Source organism: Onychomys torridus, chromosome 1 (assembly GCF_903995425.1).
Source record: "Onychomys torridus chromosome 1, mOncTor1.1, whole genome shotgun sequence".
NCBI classification, from domain to species: Eukaryota; Metazoa; Chordata; class Mammalia; order Rodentia; family Cricetidae; genus Onychomys; species Onychomys torridus.
The window spans coordinates 46,744,800-46,772,619 of NC_050443.1; the positions used below are offsets into that span (position 1 = coordinate 46,744,800).

General features: G+C 49.7%; 1 protein-coding gene across 1 annotated transcript; it reads right to left on the reverse strand.

Moving 5' to 3' along the window:
• Aldh1a3 (aldehyde dehydrogenase 1 family member A3) lies at nt 1-26,742 on the reverse strand. Its single transcript, XM_036198533.1, has 12 exons — nt 26,570-26,742; nt 21,828-21,932; nt 19,337-19,477; nt 13,259-13,388; nt 12,604-12,665; nt 11,736-11,864; nt 9,795-9,908; nt 8,609-8,711; nt 6,722-6,906; nt 2,695-2,859; nt 1,210-1,367; nt 1-79 (listed from the first exon to the last, which is right to left on the reverse strand). The coding sequence occupies exons 1-12, from the start codon at nt 26,666-26,668 to the stop codon at nt 1-3; spliced, it is 1,470 nt and encodes a 489-aa protein (XP_036054426.1). The 5' UTR covers nt 26,669-26,742.
• Between the last annotated feature and the right edge of the window lie 1,078 nt (nt 26,743-27,820).

The following is a 27,820-nucleotide window of genomic DNA, read 5'->3' on the forward strand; positions in this document are numbered from 1 at the left end:
TTACAGTTCTCTGCCATTTCCAGACATTTTGAAGCCACCAAACGGAGCCTGTGTGTAGAAGGCATTGTAGCAGTTGACCCTGGAGAAAGGGTGAGAGGCGCTCCGGTTACTTGGAGAACACTCGCCGGCACCTTGAGACACTGGAGGCACAGTGAAGCCCAATGCACGGCCTTTGGGCAAAGTCCCCATAACCTGAACTCAGCACACCCCCTTATGCTCTTTACGCCTGCTTCCTTTCTTCCTGCTAGAAACTACAATTGGAAGATACAGAGGAAGTGAGCTAGGGGTTGAGTTAGCTGTGCAGCGATGCTGGCCTGACCTCAGAGTTCTGCTTCCTAGACTCTGCATGTGACCCTAAGCTTGTTCTACCTCTTTGAGCCTCACTTCATTCATCTGGAAGATGGGCATGAGTATCCAATCTGCAGAGTTATCAGTGAACAGAGAGAAGCATCCGTACCCTGCAGGTTAGTTATGTGCTGTCTTTAGAATCCACCAGAGACACAGTTGTCAAAGGTTCAGACTTTGGAGCCTCCTTGGCTATGTCCTCGTGACCTTGTTAACCCAAGGTTCTGCACCCTCAGGTTCAACCACCTTCAGATTCAAAGATTTTGTGCAAAATTATTTCTCTGCACAAATAGTACAGTACATTAAATATCAATACAGCCTTATATTAGGTATTGCAAAGTGTGTAGATGATTTTGAAGTATGCAGGAGAGGGTGTCATATACCTTGTTGATAAAATGCCTTTCTAGTATGTATGTTCCAAGTCCTGAGCCAGAGTGCCAGTATGGTATAAATAGACAGACAGATAGATAGATAGATAGATAGATAGATAGATAGATGATAGATAATAACAAATAAGCAGTCAAGCTGAAGGATGTTCCTAAGCTATCTGCACACACGAGAGACTTGAGTGGCTGTAGACTTGTGTCTCTCAGCAAGGACTAAATCCTCTGCAATTAAACACAGAGGGCCAACTGCACTAGCGGTGTGATGCTGGACAAGTCACTCCATCTCTTTTTTTACCTTGATTTCCTCATGTGAATAATGAAGGACTTAAGGCCATAGGATACCCATTTCAGAGGACAGTCAGCAAGGCACTCAAAACAGGGAGAGCGCATCCCGTAATCTCAGCTAATGACAGAGAGCTGAAGCTAGCAAGCCAGGGGCTCAGAGAACGCGAATGCTCGCCACACATGCTTGGCTCACCAGACTGTGCCCGACTCCAGCGCCGAAGCCAGCTTCAGGGCTTTGTCGAGGTTTTTGGTGAACACTGCCGCCGTGAGTCCATAGTCAGTGCTGTTTGCCCTTTTGATCACTTCTTCGAGATTTTTGAACTTCAGTATTGGCTGCACTGGTCCAAAAATCTGTAATGGATTACAAGGAGAGTAGGAAGAGGCCTGTGAGGAGGGGATTGTGTGTCCTGGTCAGACACCCAGCTTTCAGAGTTTCAGAGTTCCTCCCTGCAAGACAAAGAACCCTCGAGACCTCTATAACTGTGATGGCTGAGTTTGAATGAGGGGATTAAGACAGAACAAAAATGGAAGATAGCCCTAAAACATATACACTGCACTTATGATCCCTCCAGGCTAGCACTGTTTTCGAATGCTGTCAGCTCAGAGCCTTGGGAAAACCCAGGGTATACAGAAGGAAAACCATTGGCTAGCTCTCTGGAAAGTCCTCTAGAAGGGTGTCCATGGGTGGGTGACCGCTGCTTTCCTGTTGTCTTTTTCTGTCCCTTAATGAAGATACTTAAACTGTTTCTGTAGTGAGTCCCAGGGGCAGGAAGGGGCCAATGATCAGATAGAGAAGAAGAAGAAGAAGAAGAAGAAGAAGAAGGAGGAGGAGGAGGAGGAGGAGGAGGAGGAGGAGAAGAACAACAACAACAACAAAGGAGCCATGGGGTTGCCCATTTAGAGAGATTCTAAAGGGAACTTGTGATTGACTCAACACTGGGTGGGATTACATGCCAGGACAGCACATAATCTCTGGAAATGGCTTCTCTGCTTCCTTGGGGCATCTCACCAAGAAGTGTGCAAAACAGCAACAACAGTGAAAAAATCATTTTAAAAAGAGGTGCATAAATATCTGAGCTCTGTACTACCACAGAGAGGTGAGAAACCTTTCAACACCTCAAGGAGAAAGTACCAGACAACCTCCTAACAGGGAAGCCCACGCCCACTCTCACATGGACATTCTTAAAGGTCTAGTCATTCAGCCTCAGACTGGCTTCTTACTGTGCAGAAACAGCTGCCATGTGTCTAACATTGGGATTGAGAGGCAAAGGGAGATTTCTGCTTTTACAGGGACCTGCTTCATCTCCATCATTCTCCAGAACAACTGTGGCAGAAAGGTCAATGAGAACTATAGCTGGGACACATTCCTTGAGGGACACTTGATGTTTAAGGACAGTCTGAAAAGTATGAAGCAGCCACAGGTCCTGAATCCATAGTTTGGCGCCTGGTAACACCCACAAGGCTAAGAGGTGTTGGAGCTGGGCTGTGCACAAGTTGGAGATGGACTTCGGCTGCCTGGAGATCATGCACCAGGACAGAAAAGGGGCTGTAGCAATGATACAGAGCCCCAAAGGACAGCAGGGGCACCCAGAAATGGAGCTGTATATCCTGTAAAGTCTTCTGAGAGTCCTGGGGCCTCAGAAGAATTCATTGGAGGACCCCTGAGGCCCACACCTACCTCCTCTTTGGCAATCCTCATGTTGTCGGTAACATCTGAGAAGACAGTGGGTTTGATGAACAGTCCTCTGTCCTCCATGGCTGACCCCCCACATTCTAGCTTGGCCCCTTCTTTCTTCCCACTCTCAATCAGCTCAAGGATTTTGTCAAACTGCTTTTGATCGATCTGCAAAACACAGAAGGGAATTATAAGCACTTCCTTCCAGGAGGGGACTGTTGTAGTGGTCCTCTGCTCTGTGTCCTTGTCAAGTCCTAGATCAGCACACAGACGGCCTCATGGGTAGATTGTCCTCCCATGCACAAACCTGGGCTCTTTGGAACTGGGGGACATGGGAAGGTCAACTGTTCTCACCTTCAGCTTGAGGCCTTATTCACATGTCTAACTCCCCTCCTCAGGCTGAGAAGTCAAGTGTAAGGGCAAAATGGGTTCCGAAATGGTTGCACTCTCTCAGGTCTTGGTATTTTGCTAGAATTACTGGATTTCACAAGTAAAAACATAGGATGCCCAGCTAAATGTGACTATCAGAAATACAACACGTGATCGCTTTTTTATAAGTACACACCAAAATAGCATTTGGGATATGCTTAAGCTAAGATGCCTTCAGTTTGTCTAAAAGTCAAGTCTAGTGGTCTCAATATTTACTTGTGCACCCCAGATAGGGGATAGGTACTTATTGGACTTATCCCATCCCAGTGCAGAGGAGGGAGGAAGGGCTGAGCATTTGATGCAGCATCCCTGGGGACAGTGGAGTGAGCCTGACAGTAGAGCGTGAACGCTGCTTCTTGGCTGGAAGGAAACGAACTCAGAAACGTTCTGCCTTCTGCTACCTCCACGTTTGCTCCAAGGTGCCCTATGCCACACGCCACAGATGAACACCCAGCTGTGGGACACAGTACTCAACCATCTGTCAAAAGGCCACCCCTCCTGGGGATGGCTCAACATGGAAGATGCTCTTCCTGTCCTCTTCCTATCTCCCTTCCTCAAATCCAAACGCTCTTATCTTGACCCAGTTGACAGTGCCCTCCCTCCCAGGCTGAGGGAGATGGAGTTTAAGCAAATACACTGTTACTGTGACTTTTAGGTAGGAGACTTGGTTTCATTCCAGTAACGTTAAGTAGGAAAAAAAATTCAGGGCTGAGGAGAAGGGTCAGTCAGTAAAACTTAAGGACCTGAGTTCAGAATCCATCAAAAACAAAAATAAAACAAAACAAAACAACAATAACAACAACAAAAAAAAACTGGGCATGGTGACCCATACCTAGAATTCTCTCAAAGACTAGGGTAGATGGCCAAAAAGGAAGAACCTGACCTTGACCTCTGGCCTCCACACAAACCTATAGTACATGCACACACATATGTAATCAGGCTGCACACATACACATGAACCCACACACATGTGTATACCATAAATGTGCAATATAGAAAAATGACGAGAAGTAAATAAACCCTTCCGAGTACAGAAAGCTCTTTGAGTTTCTTTTTAAGGAGCAGTAGAAAAAGAACCAAACAGTGGAGCCCCGGGATCTCTTTCACAGAAAGATGCTGACCTGCAAGGAGACCCTGGAGAGGTGCTCCAGGAGTAAAGAGCATGGGAGCCCCACTGTGGGGAGAGGGAAGAAGGGGTGTTGGTGGGGTGGTCCTGGGGGAACCCCTGCACTGTAGTCCTTTGGACACGGTTAGGGGTTTAGAGCCATGTGCTGACACACCCACAAAAAGCCACGAAAGCAACCACAACACGCACAGTTCCAAGCCCTGTCAGCCGTTCTCTGGGTGAACCACATCTTAGCTTAAAAGTCCCAGATGGTGCTGGTGAGGTGTTCAGCAAATAGCAGTGCTGGGCATCGAACCTGACAACTTTAGCTCAATCCTGGGCTGGGCAAGGGATCCATAGAGTAGAAAGGGACAGCTGGACCTGTCAAGCTGTCCTCTGGTCTCTGCATAAGCACTGTGGCATGTGCACCCCACACATTATGCACAAACGTAAACACATACAAATTAAATAAATAAAATGTCACATAAAATATTTTTTTAAAATGTGGGGAAAAAAAATCCCCATATGTTATTAAACCTCTCTCCTCCTATAGGGGGCTGACATAGCTCACTGTAGTAACTTCATCAGGCCTCAGGTCTTGGCTGGCTGGAACTAGGCTGTCCTGACAGGCCCCATCTTCTCTGCAGACAGCATGGGTCCCTGTCAGAACCCTACACACCCTAACTCCACTCCTCCTGATGAGTCCTCATAAACGCATTGTTTAAATCTAATAGCCGTCCATGAAATGGCAGCTGGTGCCTACAGTACAGGAAGAAAGATTTGGCAGGAAGTGAAATGACAGAGCACGGCACCAGACGTGGGAAAAGATGGCTCCCACAGGGCCATCCACGGCTGTGCTCGCTCTGCAGAGGACGTCTCCAGATCCCGAGCACAGGCCAGGTGGCCTCCTTGCTTGTCTGCCAAGCTAACCTGAAAGATGATGGAGTGTTCCAGCAAGCGGTCTCCAGCCCTGGCCCCCAATCTGGGTCAGCTAGCTCTTCCACAGGCCCCAGACAGACAGGAGTGTTTAGGCAGCTGGACACCCTTGCAGAGTGAAACCTTAAAGGTCTTGGAAGGAGGAAGAACATCACCAGGATCCTGATATAATGTCCAGGTTAGATAGTGTGAGTTCCAAAGTGACTCCGCACAGAAGAGCCCGGGAGGAATGGACACCCACTCCCCAGAAGAAGTGTCTGTCTGGCTCCATACTGGAGACTTGGGAAGAAAAGACGGGAATGATGGGAGAAAAAGCTGTCCTTAGTGTGCCCCACCCATTCCAGATTAACTCTAAAACTTAAGGATTCGATACTGATCTGGCCTTGTTTGCACTGAGGTCACGGACTACCTTGTGTCAGGACTTTGGATGGTCTGTGATTGAGGTTGGAGCTGAGGACTGTACATAGCTTCCCAACCAAGGACACATGACATCAGAGCCACAGAGCACATGGACTGGGGTCAGGGTCGGTGTTACCTTGGCCAGAAAATCTCCCTCCATTTCTTCCCTAGCCAGCATCCGCATAGGATGGTTGGGCGAAACTGACTGAGATATCCTGAAATCACGCAGGGATGTGTGTGCCTCCTAGGTCAGAGAGCTGCCAGTCAGTGCTTCTCCCTTAGAACAAATTCACTCTGTTGAGTACTGCCTGGTGATGTCACACCTTCTGTTGCTCCCATTTTCCAGATGAGCAAACTGAGGACTGGAAGGAGCAAAGCCCCAGAGTCTAGTTTGAGCTCAGCAGCTTCCTGTGTAAACATTTGGTGCCAACACAGTGGTCAACAGTGAACTTCTGGGGTAGACAGCGGTGGGTAAGTCACAGATATGGGTAGAAATCTGAGAGTTGAGCAGAAATCTGGCAAAAAACAGAGAGCTGCTGCCGTGCTCTGTTCCAATAGTGCAGGGAAGGCCAGACTGCCCTCTTGAATATCCGTCCGTCAGCTTCACTTACCGTTAGCAAGAAAGCCACACAGGAAGTGCCCTTTACAAATGGTTTTAAACTTCATGGTTACGGCCATTTGCATCCTGTCCAGGCTTTCCAAACCAGGCCGGCAGAAACCTGTTCCCACTGCCCAGAATATAGAGTCCAGTTCCTAGAGTCTCTCTGCCCTCTGGTTCCCGAGAGTTATCTCATGAGGTAAGGCATGTGGCCTTGGGGGCCCCTGAGTCAAGACTTGTCAGTCAGTGCCCTGGCTGTACCCCTCCTCTGTTCAGGAAACTCTCTGTGTGACCTATCCCCAGGGTTTGAAGGTCACCATATCAAGAAGGCTACAGGGTATGCACAGATAGCCTTGTGCCTCAATTCCACTGGCTCCTCCCTCTTCCCCATGACTACAGCTCCATTTCCTGACAAACCCAAGTTCATCAACTTCTAAATGAAAGCCTTGAGAGCCCAGGCTAGCTCTTTCCCTTGGAGGGGGAACCCTGTCTGTGGCCATACTTCTGCCTAGCTCAGCCGCCTGTGGAGCACCACGCGTGGACACATGTTTGTTCGTGGTTACCTGGGGCCCCTGCTCAGTTTTGGCATCGAAGGGGTCTCCAACTAGCCTCTTCTTGGCATATTCCACACTCCTCCTCACAAACTCTCCGTAGATTTGCTCTTCCACGAACACCCTGGAGGCGGCCGTGCAGCACTGGCCTTGGTTGAAGAACACCCCCTGGTGAGCACACTCCACAGCCAAGTCCACTGGGGTTCGGGGGAGGCAAGAGGAAGCGATTAAGTTGTTACAGCAGGCCTGGTGGCAGCTGCGACTCTAATTGCCCCCACAAGAAAACAGGCCCCAGATGACTGCATTTCAGAAACTAATTTTTCTTTCTCAGCGCTTCCCAAAGGAGGGGGGAGGGGAGGGATTTTAGATCCATTAAGTCTGAGTTAAGTAAGTCCAAGATGCAAGACTTCTCAGCGCCATTAATATGCTAATGAGCGCAGAGCCGGAAGACTTTCCAGCTCATCTGTCCATGGGACCTCCACCACCCCAGCTTTCCTGTCCCAAACTGGGGACAGTGTGGAGGGACTGTACCCCAGCAGGATTGTAACAGGACAGTCTCACGAGACTCTCATTCCTCCCTGCACCTCACCCCTGCAGCTGGGCCAGGAGCTAGGCTCAAATGCCCCTCCTCAAGACACCAATTCATTTCCTGGTCCCTGATGAGAGCCAGGAAGGATGACCAAAGTGGCAGAATGGTGTGTGACACCCTGGACATTATGTCAGGATTTAATTTTGTGGAATGGCGCTGCCTGGAGGAGGAGGCGGTGGCGACGGCTGAACCTGGAAAACCAGCCCTTACTAGCTTGTTTCTGGTGCTTTGCTCTGGGGGTTCGTGTGGAAGAGTGGGCAGCAGGCGGGACACCCCGCTGTGGTGCTGAGAACACAAAGCAGCCCTGGTTCTTTGGGATGGGAGTTTGGGACCCCGAATGTGCATCACAGTAGTGACTCCAGTAGCAACACTGCTCAGGCAAGAGACGGGCAGTCCCTCTCCACAGCCTCCCTGGTTTTCTTGCTCACTCTTCTCTCCCACTGAAAAGCAGCTTTAGGGACAGGACCTGCTCCCAATCCTTCACATCTTAGTGAGAAGCTGTATCAGGGCCATCAATTCTCAGGGCTATTGCGATCCTGGTCTTATCTGAGTGTGGCACTGAAGGCTTTGTTCTCTGCAGCAGAGATTTCTGCCACCGGTGGACAGTGGGGGAGGCTGTCCTTTAAAGCATAGGTGTGCTGAGGTCTTTGAGGAGTCACACCTTTTGGGAGGTGACCTGGTGATCAGGTGAATGGATGCCCAGTGTGGTCCTCTCTGCCCTCTTCTGGACACAGCAGCCAACAATAATACACACTTTAGTATTGTGTCATACAGCTCTGGCAAGACACTAGTTGTTCCCAGCTGCTGTGCAGGTGGCTTTCCCAGGGAAGAAGTGATACGGGAATGACACCCAGAGCATGGTTTTATTTTGTGTTCTGAAGGGCCAGCAAGACCCAAGACAAAGGAGAAACACTTCAACTCTTTCAAGAGCCTGAGAGCCCTGCATCTATACTGACTTGAAGGATAGAAAAATGGACGCCCAGAGTGGGGAGCCTGCCTCCTCCTTCCCCAGTCCAGAAGAGCCCCACAAGAGAGACTGGACCTGGTCTTTGGGTTCCTCACAACCCCCTCTATCTCCTTAGGTGCAGGAAGGTGATCTTAGCCTTCAGGGGTAGACCATGCAGTACCTGTAAGCCACAGGCTTACCTATCTCAGAATTGGTGTTCTTCCCTCCATCGGCTGGGCCTGTGGGGACAGCAGGCAGCCCATCCCATGAGGGAAGTCTTGCATTGTGTGAGCATGCTCCTCTTTTCATGGGTCCTGAACACACACCAGGAAGTGAGGAAACACCTATAGCCCCAGTGACTCACAGTCAGCGTCGGCACACACGATGCACGGGTTCTTGCCCCCCAGCTCCAGCGTGACCCGCTTCAGGTTGCTCCGGGAGGCGGCTTCTTTAACCAGCTTTCCAACCTTCAGGGTAAGAATCAGGCTTTGGTAACTCTTAGACATGGTGAACTTGGCCCCAGGAGATGGAGGCGTGCCTGGTGGCACTGTGGTCACCTGCCTCAGTGACGTACCCCAGGCCTGTCACACAGCCTCGGCTCCCCGAGCTGGCCACTGCCGCTGGGCACCATGCTGAGGGTGACCTTCCACTCCTGCCAAGACTCTGCCAGCCCAATATGGAGGTCATGCTGATTTGAGGGGACTGTCAATTTAGGGAAACAGCAAAGATGGCTCATCCCTGTGATGGCATGTGGCCAATTCTGTCGAGCCCTTTAAAGACTGAAACCTCCTTGGGAGGACTGAGTGAGAACTGGTAGCTGATATAGTAGGTACCACAGGACAACATGCCTGTACACCCTGACAGGTGGAGTGCAGCTGGCCTAGCATGCCTCCCGACACATCCTGGCAACATGTGTAGCCCGACACCAAGAACTTCCGAGCTGGGAAAGACCCAGGAGACCAGGGCAGAGCTGGGTAGCTCAGTGTGCACGGTGCCAGGATTGTTTAATGGCATGCAGGGGATGGTGGTTGTAAGCTATGGTCTAATTCTGACTAGGGTCTCTGAGGATGCTCACCCTGGCTGCCAAAGGGGAGGACAGGAGTAGAGTGGGTAGCAGGCTCCTAGCCAGACTAGAGAGCTCAGAGAAGTCTATCTCTCCCATCATTCTGCTGTCTTCTTCTATTTTTTTTTCGTCATTGACTTTTAGGTGCTTTTCACATGAAGGATGTATAAACATTTGGAGAGCGACACGCGGTACAACTGGTTTTCTACCAGCCTGTTGATCATCTCTCAGCCTTACTTATGATAGTGTTTACTATACAGATGTTTCACATTTTTATTTTATCTTATCTCTCAGTTATCTTTTTAAGGCTTCCACATTCTATTAACTATTCATTCAGTTTGGAAACTGGAACAGTGACATTTTACCGATAGTTAGAACATAGATTTAGAAAAAAAAAATCGTATTTGAGCTTCTCAAGGAAATGTCTGTGGGTCTCAAATAATAGAGTGGTGGTTGTGTTTGTCAGCAGCTCATGAAGAGGGTTTACCTCTGTGGACCCTGTGAAGGCTATCTTGTTGATCTGTGGATGAGAGGAGATTGCTGCTCCCACTGTGGGCCCAAAGCCTGGCACGATGTTCACCACACCCGGAGGGAACCCGACCTGGGAGGAACGGAAATGGCAATGAAGGATCAGAGGGACAGCACCAGCTGCAGCTGCAGACCCACCCGCAGGGGTGGCCGGAGTTGAAGCTGTGCGATGTCCCTGAGCAGAGCAGCATCCTCAAAGGGAAGCTGGGTCACACACTGGCCAAGACACACCCACATCAGCATCACCCCCTCCCACACATCCCCTCCCAATCCTCTTCTTCAAGCTAAGAGTGCAAGCACTTAGAGGAATTGACCATCCCCCACCCCTGTCCCCAAGGTCCTCTCACCCTAGCAGGGCTGGGGCAAAGGCTCAGGGATGCCACTAGGTGGCAGTAGCCCTCTTGTATAAGATTGCCTCTGTGTGTGTGTGTGTGTGTGTGTGTGTGTGTGTGTGTGTGTGTGTGTATGGTGTGGTGTGGTGTGTTGGGGAGAATGTGTGTGCACTTACATGCGTGTGTGTATGTGTGTGTGTGCTTGTATGTCTGTATGTGTATACATGTGAACGTGGTTGTGCAGATGTGAGACTGTCTGTGAATATGTGCGTGTGGGTGTGAGAGAGCATGGGAATGTGAAAGCACATATGTGTATTTGTGGGAGAGTGTGTATTTGTATGAATGTATGAGTATGAGTGTGTGAATGAGTGCACCTGTATGTCTGTGAGTGACCATATGTGAGTCTGTGTGTGCTTGTATGTGTAAACATGTGAATATGAGGTGATATGAAAATATATGTGACTGTGTGTGTGTGTGTGTGTGTGTGTGTGTGTGTGTGTGTTTGTGTACGCTGAGGGAAGGGGCAGCACTTTGGTCACACCCCCATCTAGAACATCTGTGCCCTTGCCAAGCCAATGTGGCCTCTTACTCTGCCCCACCCTCATCCAGGTAAAATGAGAAATCCTTCCCCTTGCTAGTCCTACTGGACTCATCCAGGATTGACACTTGCTGAGGCAGAGGGCTGCTGATTCTTCCATACTCACACTCATGCAGGGCACATATGAGAGACCTCCCATTAACAAGACTCTCCCCAACCTAATGGGGTAGAAGGTGCTGTTCCCAACACTACTGGGTCTTGTCTATGACTTTATTTTTAAAATGCCTTTTTTAGGGAGCAATGTTTGACTCTTCAGTTTCCCAGACATAATTCTGTAACGGTTGTGATGGTGGAACCCTAGGGTCTCCTTTACATGATAAGTATGTGGCCAGTGAGGTGAGGTGAGACCCGGCTGGTTCCAGGGGCCCCAGCCTCCCTCAGCAGTACAGCGGGTACTTCCCAGCTGCCTCAGTCCAGCTGGGAACAAAGTGGTGGCCTTTCTTGTTCTTTCAATCTTTGCTATAGGCATGCTGATGATGGAATGGCTGAAATATGTCGCCAGGTGTGTCTGGCAGGTGTCCTTCTAGGCCACTGCTTCCCTGAGTTGTGGCTCCCTTGGGGTGGGGAGGGCAGTGTGGAGGCTCTTGGGGACCTACACACAGCTGCAGCTACCTGGCCAGCTGGCCAGGCCACCCTTCCCAGTGGAGGAAGAACCTTTTCACATCTCATGGCCACTGAGCCCAGGACTGTGGAGTTTGGGGCTTCCTTTTCTGGCCCCTCCTGCAAATTCTCTAGATAAAACAGAGTGCTAACTGCCAGTTTGTGACTTAGAGTGGAGTGGGATCTTATTAGGACTGTGGGGAGGAGCAGCAGCTTCCAGATCAGCTACTCCATGAAAAAAAAAGAAAAAGTCATGCCCTTTCCTCTGTACCGTGAGCTGATGGCAGCTGTCACCGATTTTCATGGTGCCTTGCTCCTGGGTATGGGGATCTATCTAGAATACATAACATCTTCTTTTCAGACTTCTTACCTCTTTGATAAGAGAGCCAAGGTACAGGGCAGTAAGGGGTGTCTGCTCAGCTGGCTTCAGGACCACGGTGTTCCCACAGCACAGGGCAGGAGCCAGTTTCCAGGCCAGCATCAGCAGGGGGAAGTTCCACTGTGCCAGAGAACAAGAAGGGGACCATGAGACTCAGGTCCACTGTACTCCCAACCCAGGGCCCACCCCACTCTATGGAGGACACTTCCTTTGCATGGTCTGGATTGGGCCTTGAAGGATAGCATTGGTGTGCGCAAGACTACAGAAGCCCAGGGCTTGCTCAGCTGCACCCTGGAGATGCTAATGCAGAGAAAGTTCTGTCCTATGGGTCTTCCCATTCCCTCAAAAATGCTTGCCAAAGGGGTGACATTTCCCTTGTCTCTTCCACCCTCATTCACTCAGTTGCTGTGGAAGTGGCCCAGGGCTTCCCAAACAGATTGGTAGCGTTGAATTGCCCCAACACGCGCAGGTCTCAACAGCCTGCATCCCCAGCTGCAGGAATGGGCCCTGCTATCTGCCAGGTGTGCTCATCCTAGCCTGAGCTCCCATTCACCAGCCTTCCTCTGCTTCCTTCCAAGGAGGCTGCGAATCCTTGCCTTTGTCCAGCTGGTCCCACTGCTAGCAAAGCCCTCTTCTCTGTTGACCAACTTTTCTGTTCTACCAGCCCCAGGTAAGAGACTCTCCATCCCAAAGGAGCAGGCCACTTTGACCACTCTGCTGGAATCTACTGCACCTCTTGCCAGACACCCTAAATCATGGGCACCCTCAGGCACAGAGCCCCATGCCCCCAGCCTGCACTCAGTCAGGGGTGGGTATAGTGGGCAGAGACAGTCTGTGACGGGAAAAGTCCCATACTCACTGGTGTAATGGCTCCACACACCCCAATGGGCTCATGCCTGGTAAAGCACACAACATTGTTATCTGCAAGGCAACCCAGGAAAAGAACACAATCATGGTTAAGAATTTCCCACGGACCCATGCTTGGTGGCAGCGTACACTTTTAATCCCAGCACTTGGGAGGTAGAGGCAAGTGAACCTCTGGGAGTTCAGCCTGTTCTATATAGCAAGTTCCAGGACAGCCAAAGCTATGTAATGGAAACACTCTGTCTCAAAAAAAAAACCAAAAAAAACAAAAAAACAAAAAAACAAAAAACAACAAAACAAAAAACGAAAACAAAAAAAAACAAAAAACAAAAACCAAAACAAAACAACACAAAAGCCAAGACAAAAAGACAACCCCACCACCACAACAAAAATACACATAAACACAAAAGAATTTCACATGGTAAACTAAAAGAAAGAAATGGAGACACCTGCAAAGGTGTCTGTTACATAAGAAATGATGTGAGCTTAAGTTGAAAGCATGAACACAGTTCCCCAGAGGCGTCAGCATGTTGCCATGTGTGGAGAGGGCTCTGAGAAGGATGCCCCATGGGGAAAGGGCCTGGGGGGAGGAGAAGACAGATTCCACAATAGACCCAAACGAGGCTACAGTCTATCCTGGGCAGGCTCACCTGTGGGGATGGTCCTGCCCTGGATTTTGTCTGCCCACCCGGCAAAATATCTGAAGGTCTTAATACAGCCCTCCAGGTCCATGAAAAAGGCGTGAAGGAATGGTTTCCCGGTGTCCATGGTCTCCAGGGTCTGCAAGAACAAGATGGCTCCTTTGGTAGACACAGTTTTCTTTTATCTTCCGGTGGTTAAGTAGAGGGGTAAAAGACAAAACGCAACCCCAGGGCATAGCTCTTCACCTCTGTCCCTACATGCCACTTCAGAAAGCTTGCCTCTAAAATGAAATGGACCTGTCCCCTACTGGCCAGGACTGGCCAGCCTTTTTTGCCTGGTGCCTGAGTCAGGGTTGGTGAAGTGTGGGCATTCTCTCCCTACTGCTCATTTGAAGGTGTGCTGGGAGCCACCTAGTCCCTCCAGAGCAGTCTCCACTGAACCATCCAGACATGCACATTCCTGCACCCCATGGTGCTTCCAGAAGTTTGGCTACCAAGAGGGCAGTTTCTTCTAACAAAAAAAGAAAGGGAAGATGTTGGCTTTTCCTTCTCTGCTGAGCTGGTTAGTGTGGCAGTAGAAAGAATGATGGAGCTCACGAGGGTCAAGCCGCCAGCACAAAGACGCAATGCTTTCCAAGTAGGCTGCAGGCCGGATGCGGAAACAGAGCAGGGAGGGCAAGCTGACTGGACGAGGCGGTGACCCAGGCCAGGGTGCCGCTGCTCAATGTTGGGATTCTTTTCTATTTCTAGCCTGGGTGAAAGAGACCCCTTTGTCCCTCACACAAGCAGCCCTGTGGAGCACTACGCTGAAACCTCCAGTTATCCGGCTTCACAGGAAGTATCCACCCAATGCGTTGCCTAGGGCTGGATTCCTGCTGAAGTGCCTATGGAGCTAGAGGATGCTAGAGAGAGGAAGGGAGGTGCGTCCTCATTCCTTACCCAGGGCTTTATCCCCAGAGCATTTGCCTATGTGTTATCATGTGCCGGATGTCTCTGCTCCCATTAGAAGATGAAGGAGCAGATACTCACAACAGGACCCGATGACTCCTTCATGCTGACCAGCCAGCCAGCACTGACTTCAGCTATCTCAGCCATCACTGGTTAGGTATCCCTAGACATTTGGAAGGCCTAAGATAGTCAGGGCTCTTCTGTCTGACTTTTGCTTCAGAGACAACCAAAATAAACAACCACTTCCTGGAGTGTGTGGTATGTATGTATGTGTACATGTTCATGTGTGCACAGACACATGTGCCTATGGGTGTTTATGCATGTAGATGCGTCCTCAATTGCTTGGCACCTTACTTATTGAGACAGTGTCTCCTTGAGCCTGGCGTTCACTTATTTAGCTAGACTGGCTGGTCCGGCAGCTCCAGGATCCTCCTGTCTCCATGTCCCCAGCCCTGGGATTTACAGGTACACCCGGCCGTACCCAGCTTTTTAAGTGGTGCCACGGATTCAAACGTGGGTCTTCATGTTTGTACAGCAAACACTGTGTGGATCGAGCCATCTCCCCAGTCATAAGAGCAGTGTCCCCTGACTGATGCTGCCTGAGCCCCCAGATGTCTTCCACCTCAGTTACCTCTGCTGTAATGTGAAGATGTTAACCCACCCTCTTGGGCCTGGTGTGTGAGTTAAGGGAATCGGGGAACATGGCACTCACATAAGCAGCCCACTGCAATTGTCCAGGTGATAACTGGTGGACAGTTCAGCTTTCTCTTATGCACTCGACAGGGGTTTGGTGATCCTGACTGTGTTCCTGAGGAGGGAGGACTCAGACTTGCTGAAGAAGACAGAACTTGGCTAAGTCTGACTGAGTCCCACCTGCGGCATCAACCACTTGGAGGCTGACTTGACACCCAGTACCCTGTACCTTTGGCCCCTGTAAACTGGCATCTGAGTCGGCAGTTTCATTTTCTGAGGAGAAGCCTAGCATTCTCCAGATTGTCCAAAGGACCCCAGCTCTGTGAAGTGCCCAAGAGCATGAGCACATCCATGCATGAAGCTAGGGATCTGTCTGTTCTTGGCTCCTTGCTGGGATATGGTAAGGGAGAAGACATGGATGGAGCACTGTGGAAAAATTGACGACGTGACAACCATCTGTCTCTCATCCTGGATTTCTACCTCTGGCTGGGTGGCCTTGGACAGGGTGCTTACTTTTTCTGGACCTCAACTTCCTGATTTTGAAATGAGATAATACATATTGCAACTCCAGAGCCTACAAGTCAGCATCTAGGAGGGACTTAATAAGCATTGCCCACAGATTTTTAAATCCTTAACTTAGGCAAGATCGCTTAGTTAGAGTAATAACTTGAATTGTACAGAATTTGTACAAACAAAACCCAGTTCACAATAAATTTAGACAGAAGCAAGTTCTCTAAAAGGGGGTAAGGAAAGATAAGGAAATGGTAGAGTGCTTGCCTTGCAAGCATGTGGACCTGAGTTCAATCCCCAGGACCCATGTTTAAGAAAAGCCGGGTATAGTGGTAAAGTCTTGTAATTCCTGCATGAAAGAGGCAAAGACAGGTCCCTGAGGCTCACTGGTCAACAAGCCCTGCCTAATTGGTGAGCTCCAAGCAGATCAGAAATTCTGTTTCAAAACCCAAAACAAATAACACGAGAAACAAAGTGGATTGCTCCTGCGGAAAGACATCAGATGTTGACCTCTGGCCTCCACTCACATACATTGAAACATGTACACACACATCTACACTCACATGTGGGGCTGGCTAGTGTTTTGTCAACCTGACACAAGCCAGAGTCATTTGGGAAGAAAGAACCTGGATTGAGAAAATGCCCACACCAGATTGGTTCGTACACAAGTCTGTGGGGGCATTTTCTTGATTGATGATTGGTGGGGAGACCCACAGCTCACTTTGGGCAGTGCCACCTGTGCACAGGTGATCCTGGATGGTATCAGAAAGCAGGTTGAGCAAGCCATGGAGAGGAAGCCAGTAAGCATCACACTTCCCTGGCTTCTGCCTCTGCTCCTGCCTTTAGGTTCCTGCCTTGAGTTCCTATCCTGATTTCCTCCAGTGATGGACTGTGGCCTGAGAATTGTAAGTGGAAATAAACCCTTTCCTCCCCAAGATGCTTTTTGGCCATAGTGTTTTTATGACAGTAATAGAAACCCCATCTAAGATACACGTACATCTTCACATGCACACCAAAAGTGAAAAAGAGGAGGAAGAGATTGGAGATAGAGGACTGAGCTGGAGAAATCAAATGTTAGTTTCTGACAGAAACAGGTGGTTGTCATGTGACTTACTGCTGTGATACAAACATGAGCCACCTCAGCCTCTCCCAGGCTTACTTTCTTTAGCTTAGTAAGAGAAAGATGTACCTTTTCAAAGGTGAATGCATCTCAACGTTCAGATGCTACAGGATGAGAAAGTGTTGGGATGGCTCCCCAAATGCCAGTACACCCAGACTGTACATGAGGGTCTGGAAATGGTACCTAGGATGGAAGGTTAATCTTCCATTGGGTGTGGGGGAGAGCCCTATTTGGCACCTACCTGGATAAGCACCCATAAAAGGCCGCAGCTTGGGCCCAGCTTGGGCCTCAACAGAGCTAGAAAGCCACGAGCCACTGAGGCCCCCACATCTGTTTCCAAACTTCGAACACTGAATAAACACCCAGCTCCACCAAACCACTGAGCTGGCAAGGGAAGACGACAGCATAAAGCACTTTGCTGCTCAAAAAGGCAGGAAACCATATCAAGGTGGAGAGCGAGGGGGCCCTCCTATGATGTGGTCAGAAGTTTCAAAGCCATGTTTCCCAGTCATTCTTGGGTCCCTTTAATGTTGTGGCCAAGGGCTGGATCTCATTTCTTGTGGGCGAGCAGGTTGCAGTGGCAAGAATGATGTGCTGGGTGCTGTCCCCCCTCCATCCCACCTGTGTCTGTCTGCCATCCAAATGCTCTTGTGCCAGGGCAATGGGTCAGGCTGGAGAGGAAGGTGGCCTTGCGCCGCTTGCATGGCAGATGGCACTCACACTTGAGGACAGGGCGGGGAGGGTTGCCCAGGGCACATCCTCTTGAGCCTGCTTTTAGTACTCACGGACATTGCAGACTGATGAGCTCATGTAGGGGAAAACAGAAATGTTTTTGAAAAAGCCAGTTTGGCAGCTTGGACAGTGCGGCTGGTTCTCGGTGCAGGAAGAAAGCAGAGGCTCTCTGGAGGTTTTAGCCTGGGAGGGAGCTACACTCACTCAGATTCCTTCCTGGGATCAGGGGGCCTAGCAGCTGGGAGGAGGGAAGCAGAGGCTGCGGAATCCACAGACCTCTCTTGAGAAGGGCTCCCTACCCGCAAAGAGTACGCTCAGGACAAAAGCAAGTCAGTGTCCGGCCTGATACTGTTCTTCCAAAGGGTGGCTACTCTCCTGCTTCTCAACATCAGAAAAAAAAAAATCTGCTAAATCAATGACCAAAAAGGAGATGTCCCTTCCTACAAAATGGGCCTCAAGGTCTGAAACAAAATTTTAACCAAGACATTGACCTGTACAACAAACAGCTAGAGTGAATGTGGTCATGGTTTCTAGACCCCCCGTGTGGCCAGTGACACAGCTCGGGCACAGGCTCTTGCCACCAAGCCTGAGGACCTGAGTTGGATCCTTGGGGTCCATATGGGAAAAGAAGAGAGCCAGCTCCTGAAGGTTGACCTCTGAACTCCACATGCTCACCCTGGCAAGGGCACACCCACACACATGCACTCACCCATCCCCCACAAATAATAATGCCTGAAAACATTAAAAAACAAAAGACTCCCTGTGACCCAGAGGCCTTCTGGTCGTCTACCTCAGGACCAAAGGAGGGCTGAATCTTGCTACAGAACAGGCTTACAAGTTATTAAGGCCTTCCAGCCCCAAGGATGAGTCCCACCCATGAGTAGGCTGTATTACTACCCCTGTCCCTATGTCCTAGTGGAGGAGTTAAGGTCTCCAAAAGTTACTGGCCAGCAGGGAGGTGGGCAGCTCGGGTCAGAGCCTGGGGCGTATGCAGCGTCAACATGATGATTGCTATTATTTATAACAGCTATCTCTTCATCAGTGCTGAGGATTTAAAATGACGCTTCTTCCCAACACTTGGATATCATTATCTCTGACATTTTACCCGAAGAAACAAATCCCAGGCAGTCAAGAAACCAGCATGTAATTAGTAATTGGTGAAGCTAGGATTTGAACCCATACCTCTTATGCTGTGGGTCTTTGATAATCAAATCTTGTCCTTGTCAACATTCTGGATGTGTTTACCTCTGTCCAGTTCAGGGGTGATACAGGAATGCATTTAGATAATACAAGGTCTTTGATGTTCTATAAACAGTGTCATTTGTTTTAAAAATGAGAACAGAAGGACTACAACCAGCTCATTAAGCTTGTGGGTTCACCTATATTCTATGATGCCTGAAAACTGTAGGTCATGCCTAATCCCTAAATATATACCGCATTTTTTCCGATACTGAGTTCCTACAATCACGGTTAAGAGATGAGCAGCAGCAACTAATAAATGAAATTACAACAGTTTGCTGCAATACAAGGCCATTTGCTTATTTCCAGGATTTTCCACGTGATATTTTTGAGCAGGGTGTGTGGGGGGGGGTGCGATGTGATTCTGGATAACTGAAACTTCAGATAAGGGGAGACTAGCATACATATGATGAGGTTATATTTATGTTAGCAAGGAACTTAATATGAAGAAGAAAACAGTTAATTCATCAATGTCCAGGTGAGGTCAGGTGAGCTCAGCCTTTGGTAACCGTCTTTCTGTGAATGTCCTTAGTCTAGAAACCACTGAGGCAGGGGAACTTCCTTTATGCAGCTTGGCCAAGAAGCTGTATGGTAATATTTGTTAGAGCACAAACAAAATATGACCACAGAGCTGAGCTGCAGGGAAGAAACCTCTGACTTCAAGATGAAAAGGATGAAGTCCTGAGGCATGGTCCACCTGCTACCCACATCCAAAGACCAAATAGACCCAGGGCCACACCGAACAGGCACCTCAGATGTTTCCGACCACATCCCATGGGGACGGTCCCCTCAGTGAGGGGAAGAGTGAAAATAGTCCCCCACACCTGCCCAGTGCCTGTACTCACGGCCAGGATGGCACGGTCCCTTTCCACAAGATCAGCCAGCTGGTGCAGTAACTGGCCTCGCTTTAGGGCATCCAGCTGGCGCCACGGGGAACCCCGCTGGAAGGCGGCTTGTGCAGCCTCCACGGCCTTGTCCACATCGGGCTGCATGGCAAAACAACAGAGAGACTGTGTCACTTTTCTGGCCACCACAGTCTGAGGGCACAGAGAACAACGGTGAGTTGCCGTGGAGCCAAGGGAGGAGGGGGCAGCCCAGAACGTCCAGCAGCAAGTTTTTAAATCCCTTGCATGACCCGGGGCTTCCAAGTAATGTTTTTCTTTACATGGTTAAGTCTTGTGAAATATTTTTGACATCTTAATGTTTTATAGAGCCGTCGACCTCAAATATTTTTCTGGATGACCCAGGTCTGAGAGGTTTTCCAGGGCAGCGAGGAGCAGCTCAGCTGGCAAGTGTTTGCTGTGAAACCTGACAGCCGAGTTCAATCCCCAGAATCCTTAACGCAAAGAGAGGAACGGAACGGCTCCCCCAACCTGCCCTCTGACCTCCCAGTGAACACAGGAGTGTCTGCAGTCACACAGGTCACATACACACTAATAATAAATGTACAAAATTAAAAATTTTCCATGTGTCAGCTCCATCTCCACACACACACAGACCACCATTTCCACACCCAATGCGCTGCTTATGGGTGAGTAACCACAGGTCTTTGTGATTTTATTTTTTAATGTTGAGAATTGAACCTGCTGGATCAGCCTTCTACGACAGCTCCTCCCCTTGACCTTTCAAAGGACAGAAGTGAGAATTATGCAGAGGAGACCCACCTATCCTCACTTCAGGAAAATGGGCTCTGAAGAGCTGGTTGCTGAAAGACAATGTCTCACCCTGCACTGAGCCTGTCTCCCCAGGGTGATATGGCAGGCAGGTGATGAGGACCCTGGTCAGGAGAGGCCTCTGCCAAGAGCATCGCCAAAGCCTTCACAGAGTGAGGGCAAGCTTTAGCAAGGGAAATGTTGGACACTGTGGTTCTTGTCCTGGTTCCCGAGGGGAGGTCAGGGCCTTTCCAGCTGCAAGGGATGTGTAGTCTCTGTCTCTGGGTATATGGGGCAAAATATCCATCCAGAGGATGGGAGGAACCAGAGCCTGGCACTGCGTTCCTACTGTTAGGAAGTAGGGGTTTAACATCCATATACCCGCTCTGCCAGACCCACCCAGCTCCTCCCATTTCTTTCCTTTTTAGGGTACGGAACCGCAGGGAGCCGGGTCTATGCAGGTGAGCCACTGTGCTTCCTGCACATACAAAAGCTGTCACCTGTGCAAGAAAATCCAAGTCTTCCTCATCCACTTGGCACATAGTAAGGCTATCTGTTCAGCAGGTGTGATGGTGCACACCTATAACCTCAGCGCTTGGGAGGTAGAGGCAGGAGGATCTGGAGTTGGAGGCAAGACTGGGCTAAATAGTACTACCTCAAGAAACCAAGGATGTTGCTTAGCACTAGAGTGCTTACCCAGCATGCAAAAGGTCCTGGGGTTGACCTGCAACCACCACCACCACCCCAAATTATCTGGCACCCGTAGTCCCAGGAAGATCCCCGGAAACCTAGGAATTTCCTACTAGCTTGGAAAATAATGCAAGATGGTGTTTCAGAATGGGGGGTGGGGAGAAAAGAAAGAAAGAAGGGAATGGAGGAAGGGAAGAGGGATGGTGAGGGAAAGGAAGAGAAAAAGGAAGGGAGGAAGGAAGGGAGGGAGGAAGGGAGGAAGGAAGGAAGACAGGCGATCCACCCGGTCGGTTGGTCCTTTAGTGGTTAAGCAGAGGGTCCTGTTTTCCTTTCCTCTGTAGGAGGCTGTTACCTTAATCAAGTTTAGAGGCCCTTCTATTTAAAACACAGTTTATGGCCTTGAAAGGTAAAAAGGCTACACGCAGAGGTCCTTCCATGTCTGTGTGATAAGGGAGACCCTACACCAGGCAAAAAGGTCTACACAGACTACAGTCTCACTTCATATGCGTTTCCACAGCCGAAAAATCAAGCAGTCATGTGACATATTACTACCCTCAGGGTCATTTGGGAGCATCTCCCCATCCTTCAAGCCTTCTCCCCTCTTTTTTCCTAATTGTCTCCTGCCAGAATGCTACTTTTGGTGAAACACACCAGCAGGAAATGCCTTCTCGAAAGATTCTTTAATGCTTACAGGTTGAAATAATTGATTAAAAAAACACACACAAAAAAACTTCCCTTTAGCTGTGTGATGAAGACAGCTGAGGTCATCCTCAGAGATGGAGAAACATCCATCAAAGATGGTGACTCTTTGCAGAAGACCATCTGTAATTGATCTCATGCTCGGCTGTGTCTGAGCTGCACACACCGACCAGCTGCTGTGGTTACCCTGGTCCTACCTGGAGGTGGGCCCAGGCATCTTACAGCCAAGCCACATGGCCTCCCCAGCCCTCACGTCTCTCTAATCGAATTACTTAGAAAGGCGGAGAGGACCGACCTTATCACCTTCTTCTACCTCACAGATTTTCTCCAGAGTCGAAGGGTTGTATGTGGCAAACTTTTTTCCGCTCTTGGATCCATGCCAGTCGTTGTTGATAAATATCTAACCAGGAAAGGAAGTGCAACAAATTAGGTTTAAATCAAAATCATACAATTTCAACATGCTAAGGATCTTAGGTAACGTCTTGTCCGCTTTCTTCCCCTCCCCCTTCCCTGAATGTTTTATAACGAGACCTAGAGTAGGGGGCAGAACACAGACTCACACGAAGCAACAGACAGGGAACGGTTAAAACCAATTTGACATAATTAATCTAAAGCCCTTTCGAGTTATTTTTCTAAATTATATCTTCGTTTGTAGCAATAGCATGGATTTGCCAAGAAACTCCTGAATTAAATGGTTACAAGGAATGTGCACGTTGAAGTTTGCACAGTGGTAGGGCTTTAACGGAAGGGTGGGCAGGCTTGTGTAAGTACAATCTGCCGGGTCCCGAAAGGCTGTAAGCTATGCACACCCCTTCCTGCTTCCAAGCAAGACCCCCGGGGACCTAGGTTTATTCGGTATCTTCCCATTAGGCTGCCTTAGGCCACACGGTGGCATGGTCTCTGCATTCCCTTTACAGTGTTTGCCTCCTGGGGCCTTTTACAGCGCCAGTGCTGGAACACAGAGTTAACTATCTGGGTTAGAAACCTTTTAGATTACATTAAAGGATATAGAAAACTACCATTTACATCCAGAAATAAGTAGCTCACAAAACATTATTTTATAGAAGCCTCAATTATCCAAAACATAGCTGAAAATACAATATTTAAAAAGAATCCATCAAATTGGCACTCTGAGACCCATTCGATTGACTCTGACTTTCTTCTAAGCTCTAATTGCCTTTAAAAGAAGAGGTTAAAAGTTGTGCCTTTGCAGGGAGCGGGGCTGGAGAGATGGCTCGGCATGGCTCAGCGGTAAAGAGCACTGACTGCTCTTCCAGAGGACTCAGATTCAATTCCCAGCACCCACATGGCAGCTCAGAACTGTCTGTAATGCCAATTCTAGGGGTTCTGACACCCTCACACAGACATATACGCAGGTAAAACACCAATGCACATGAAATAAAATTTTTAAAAAAATGTGGCTTTTGGAAAGAACCAGAAACGGAGGGGACTCATAATACACAAAGCAGATTCTGATGGCATAGAAGGGCTGTCAGCCACCAGGACAGCCAGTTTCTGGGGCCTCGTTCATGCAGCCCACCCACAGGAAAGCTTGTCATGGGCCTGCCTGAATTCTACAGCCTAAAACATATCACATGACTATGCAAGTTAGTAAAATGATAATAATAGTTTTTTTCATGGTGGGGCTAATTTCAATAATGGAAGTCAATTCCTTTGGAACAGGACAAAGCCCTGCTGATAGCAGATGTTGAGAGCAGCCATCCCTGAGCATAGGCTTGGTTGCCATTGCTTTAGACTCTCTTGTGTAGGTTTTGAAGCAGAAGGAAATCGATCAGGCTACCTCTGGTAGTGATCCTCAAACACTGGCCAGGGAGGTGAGCAGAGGCTACTCCAGACCCTCAGTATGGAGTTTAGAGGCGAGAGCATGAAGTTCCAGGAGGGCATACCCATCCAACTTCTGGAAGCTCAGAGCCTTCCATGTGAGGCCAGGCCCCCGGGGAAGCATGCGAGGAAAAGGCCTGGCTACAATTACAGGTTTATTCTTCCAGCTGAAACCAAATCCAAGTGTTCACTTTTGCCATGCAGCAAGTAATTACTCAGCAACAGCGAGAAATTAATAAGCAGGGAAGGAGTTAGAGCGGAGAGGAAAGTGAAGCCTGGAGCGGGCCCATTTGAAGGAAGATGAAATTTCGTCGGTTAGATAATAGAGACTGTCGTGAAAACTGCTGATTCCACGTCCTTCCTGGTATCAATTCCAAGGGGGAGGGAAAATGAGAAGGTGGCAAAACAAAGTCTAAAGAGCAGGGGATGGAGGCAGACTGCAGTGATCGGATGTCTGCTACATGCACCCTATCTCTAGGCACACTCTTCAAAAATATACATATTACCTGGTTGCTCGTGACATTGGTCCTTACACTTTGCCAACCAGCGACCTCAAATAAAAATTTCAGCCTGCTTGGCCATATTTCTCCATCACAGGGTTTCTCACTGAGCAAAGCTGTTTTCATTATCCTACTATTAAGTGATCTGGTAAGTGGTTCCCACTGCTTTTTTTTTTTTTTTCCACTAAAGCAACTCATAAACACAAATGAAGAAAATCCCGGGCGTGGCCCACCACTGATGCTGGCTGAATCGTTGTGAATCATAACATGCTAGCTGACAGGTCTAGAAAGGAACTGTCTTCATTGACTTGTGAACCGGCCGGAACAGGACATTACTGAGATATAAGGTTAAAGATGCTTTGAGATGTAAATAGAACTCAAGTTTTACCAAAGGACCTGGGAGGCATGCTGGATAGAGGTAAAGGTGATGGTCACAAAAGCAACTTCCATTGGACTCAGCTAAATTCAAAATTCCTACATTTTCAGGAGATTTGGGGGAATTTTACTTCTCATGAAAGAGATAGTAAGATTTGTATTTTCGTGAATTAAAAACACTTTTGAAAGAGAACCTCTGCTATTGGAAGACATTTTATAAAGAAAGTGTGTCCCTAAAATGGAAGGGGCTGCCATCTTCTACGATCAGTATGGAGACTCTCCAGAACACCCTCCCTCTCCTCACCAGAATCACTCACATGACCTTATGCCTAATATAAAAATCTGAGGAAAATGAAGGAGCTGTGATAGAGTCATGAAAGCTGGTAGATGATCCTGCCATGGCCTGAGCTCAAACCGGTCCTCCATGTTGGAGAAGTACGGTGAGTCAGGAAACCGCACACCCTTGCTGGCTCTCATGCTTCACAGCCGACTGTTCGTCCTGGGCCTGGAATCTGCTCTTCCACATCTTTGGCTCCCTTCCTTCACCCAGGGGCACCCTGATAGAACAAGGCTCGCCTTGGCCTTTTAATTCTTATAGGAGGGCTCTGTAGAGGCACTCAAGGAGCAAGGAGGGAGGGAGCAAGCAGAATCAATAAGGGGTGGAAGGTGTAGCCAGATGTCAGGCTGTTGGAGAAAGTATCTCCTGGAACCTTCCAAGGATCCCAGCTCTCCCGTCCTCTGCATCTTATAGTGTTTCCTCAGCCTTGCTCAGACACACCCTCACCTTCAACCACCAAAGGGGGAGAGAGCTCTGTCAGAACAGCAATCAGTCCTCTGAGAACCTCCAGGATCCCTTCCATAAAGGCTGAAAAGGCACCTTAAAAGTGTTCCTTTTGAGATTTGCCTAAGAAGAGGCCAACTTTTTCTGCCAGGTGGGCAGACAGTTGTGGGAAGACACAAGACACTAAGCAAAGGGACAGTCCTGTTCACCTTCTGGTTGCTGTGGTGTTTATACAGAACTGTAAAAACAAAACAAAGCCCTGCCCCCAGAACAAGAACCGCACCATAGTTTGGGTCTGAAAAATGAAGCCATTATGCCTACCGTTTCCAGCGCTGGCGTGGGAATGCTCCCTCTAAAGCTGATACGATTAAGGAAACTACACTTGAAAAACTTTCAGACCTTCCAAGGCTGTGCCTCTCTTGATTACAGAGCCTTCCTTGGGAAAACAGTTCATGCAAATGCCATGCAATTTATATGTCGGCATGGACAACTTTGGGGATTAAATGCCAACGGATCGGCGTCTGAAGGCCACACATAGCGGCCTGCCATTTTCACCTTTTGATTAAAATTATTCCAGGGGGATAATTGCTACTTTTGAAAATAAAATTGATGAGGGTGGTTTCTGAGCATTGGGACAGCTGCGTGCGGGGATGGGGGTGGTGGTGGTTGGGGGAGCTATGGATACGATGTACAAATAAGATGTTTGACGTTTCCAGACCTGAAGCCAAAAGCTGTCCCGGATCTGAGTCCCTCAGACACCCGGTATCCAGCAGGCACAGAGCAGTGCATCCCAGAGTTTACGGTTGTTTTTCCTCTGGGGACTCTGCTCTGTTCCCAGATATCACCATTGTCCCTGCAGCTCAAAGCAGGTATCTCATCACTCTGCCTGTTCCAGCCTCCCAGGGAAGGGCAAAGGCCACACTGTCTTTTGCCTCGTTCAACCCGCAGCTCATCTTCCCTAGGCGCAGTCCTCCGATGCTCACCAGTGATCTCCATCCTCCCTCCTCGGTTCCACTGGGAAGCTGGGTTCAGGCTGAGCACACTGAAGATACCAGATCCTTCTCTCATCGCCCAGGAAGACCTACCTCCCAGTTGCAGTTCCCAAAGTGGCTCCTAGTTGAAACTCATCTTGGAGTCCTCAGGTACCTCTAGCCCTACTCACAGCCCAGATCCTTCAGACCAGAAACCCCTCTGCCAAGAAGTCCCCGCGCGCCCAGTCACTGATGCAAGGACCACCACTCAAAGTGGGCGATGGCCTGGGCACATCGTGGCCTCTGCAGGCTGTAACTCCGCAGCTTGGGTGCTTGCGGAGTTACATCGTTGCTCCTCAGGTTTTGGGGCTTAATTCGCCGAGCCAGAGGCGAGGGTGCCTCCCCCCAAAAGTGAGGTTTCCGAGGAGCCGGACCCCACCAGAGATTCTCAGGTATGGGCAGCTCCCTGTGGACTCCCAGCAGAGTTGCATCCTGGTCCCGGCTTTCCCTACCAGACTGCTTGGGCGCGGAGTCCGAGGCCGTAGGATGGAAGGGGTGCCCTCCTCACCTTGGTGAACTTAACCTCCAAGTTGCGGATGGGGCGCGGCAGGGCAGGCAGTTTCCCATCCGGCTGTCCATTTTCCACAGCCCCGTTGGTGGTGGCCATGGCTGGTCTGCGCTCCCCAGCCCGAGGCGTCCGAGTCCCCGACGCACCGGCTCTGCCTGGGCGGTGCGCAGCCTGCTCCGGGTGACAGCTCCGCGCCTTTATGAGCGCCCCACGCCTCCCGCCCAAGGGGACGCCTAATTGGCTGCAGGACCGAGGAAGGGAGGGCGGGCGCGGGAGGGGAGGAGGGGACCCGGCCGCCGCAGCCACCCCTCCCTCTGTCCCTGCCCCTGCGGGAGCCCGCCGGCGACCTGGGCTGCGGCGGGAGTGAGCTCTGCGTAGCGCCGGGCGGCCACACGGCGGGCTTCTGCAGCCCTGGAGGCTGTCCTTTCGCGAGCTCCGAGAGGGACATCAGGGCCTGGAACTCGCAGGACTCGGACACCAGTCAGGTCAGGGAGCTGGCGCGCCGCGATCGCGGTAACAGACTCCTCTCCAGGCCATCAGAAGACTTTGCCGGAGGCACCTGTAGTCCCTGGCCGCCGCAGCGGCTCCTTGCACTTGACCAACTTTGGCGGGAGTGAGCGCACGCTCTGGGGCCCTCTGCTGCGCCTAGAATCTGGGCAACTGGGCGGTCACCACCCATCGCTGCCTCGGCTTGAGGTCCAGAGGCCAGATGCCTGCACTCCATTTTGCCTAAGCTAGGGCGGTCAGTGGCCGGAGGTCCACTCTGAGCAGGGCTTGCAGCGAACTTCCTTCACACCCGTGCAAGAAGGCAAAAGCTAGGCGACCGCTCTTATGGGAGCCTTCTGGCTGCTGATCCTCTGATCTTCATAAGCACACACCACCCTCGGGCCCAGCCCAAGGGAGGGAAATATTTAATGTTTGAAACGCATGAGTTAAATCTCCGTTTTAGAAATGAAAAAAGAAAAAGAAAAAAAAAGAAAAAGAAAAAAAAACCCCAAAACACAAAAGACATGTGCTCTTTGCAGCTATCTGCTTTCAGACTCAAAGCTCTTAATGTTTGTTTCTCAGAAACTGCCAAGAAGGGGGTAGGGATGAAGGCATGTCCAGCTCCTCTTATTTTGCCATTTAGGGAGTGATCCATTCATGCCAGGAACTAGTCTTAAGCTCCGTATGAAACTCGGGAAAGCATCTCACCCGGGTGTAGGGTGGTTTTAGCAAAGAGTGAGGCTTGAGCCCCCCACAGGAGAGAGA

Excerpts from the sequence above, each read along its gene's own strand:
- Aldh1a3 (XM_036198533.1), bottom strand. The coding sequence starts at position 26,668 with ATGGCCACCACCAACGGGGCTGTGGAAAATGGACAGCCGGATGGGAAA. Across the intron at positions 12,666-13,258 it reads GGGCAGGACCATCCCCACAG|ATAACAATGTTGTGTGCTTT; the intron begins GTGAGCCTGCCC and ends GTTGCCTTGCAG. Across the intron at positions 9,909-11,735 it reads TTGGCTCTCTTATCAAAGAG|GTCGGGTTCCCTCCGGGTGT; the intron begins GTAAGAAGTCTG and ends CGTTCCTCCCAG.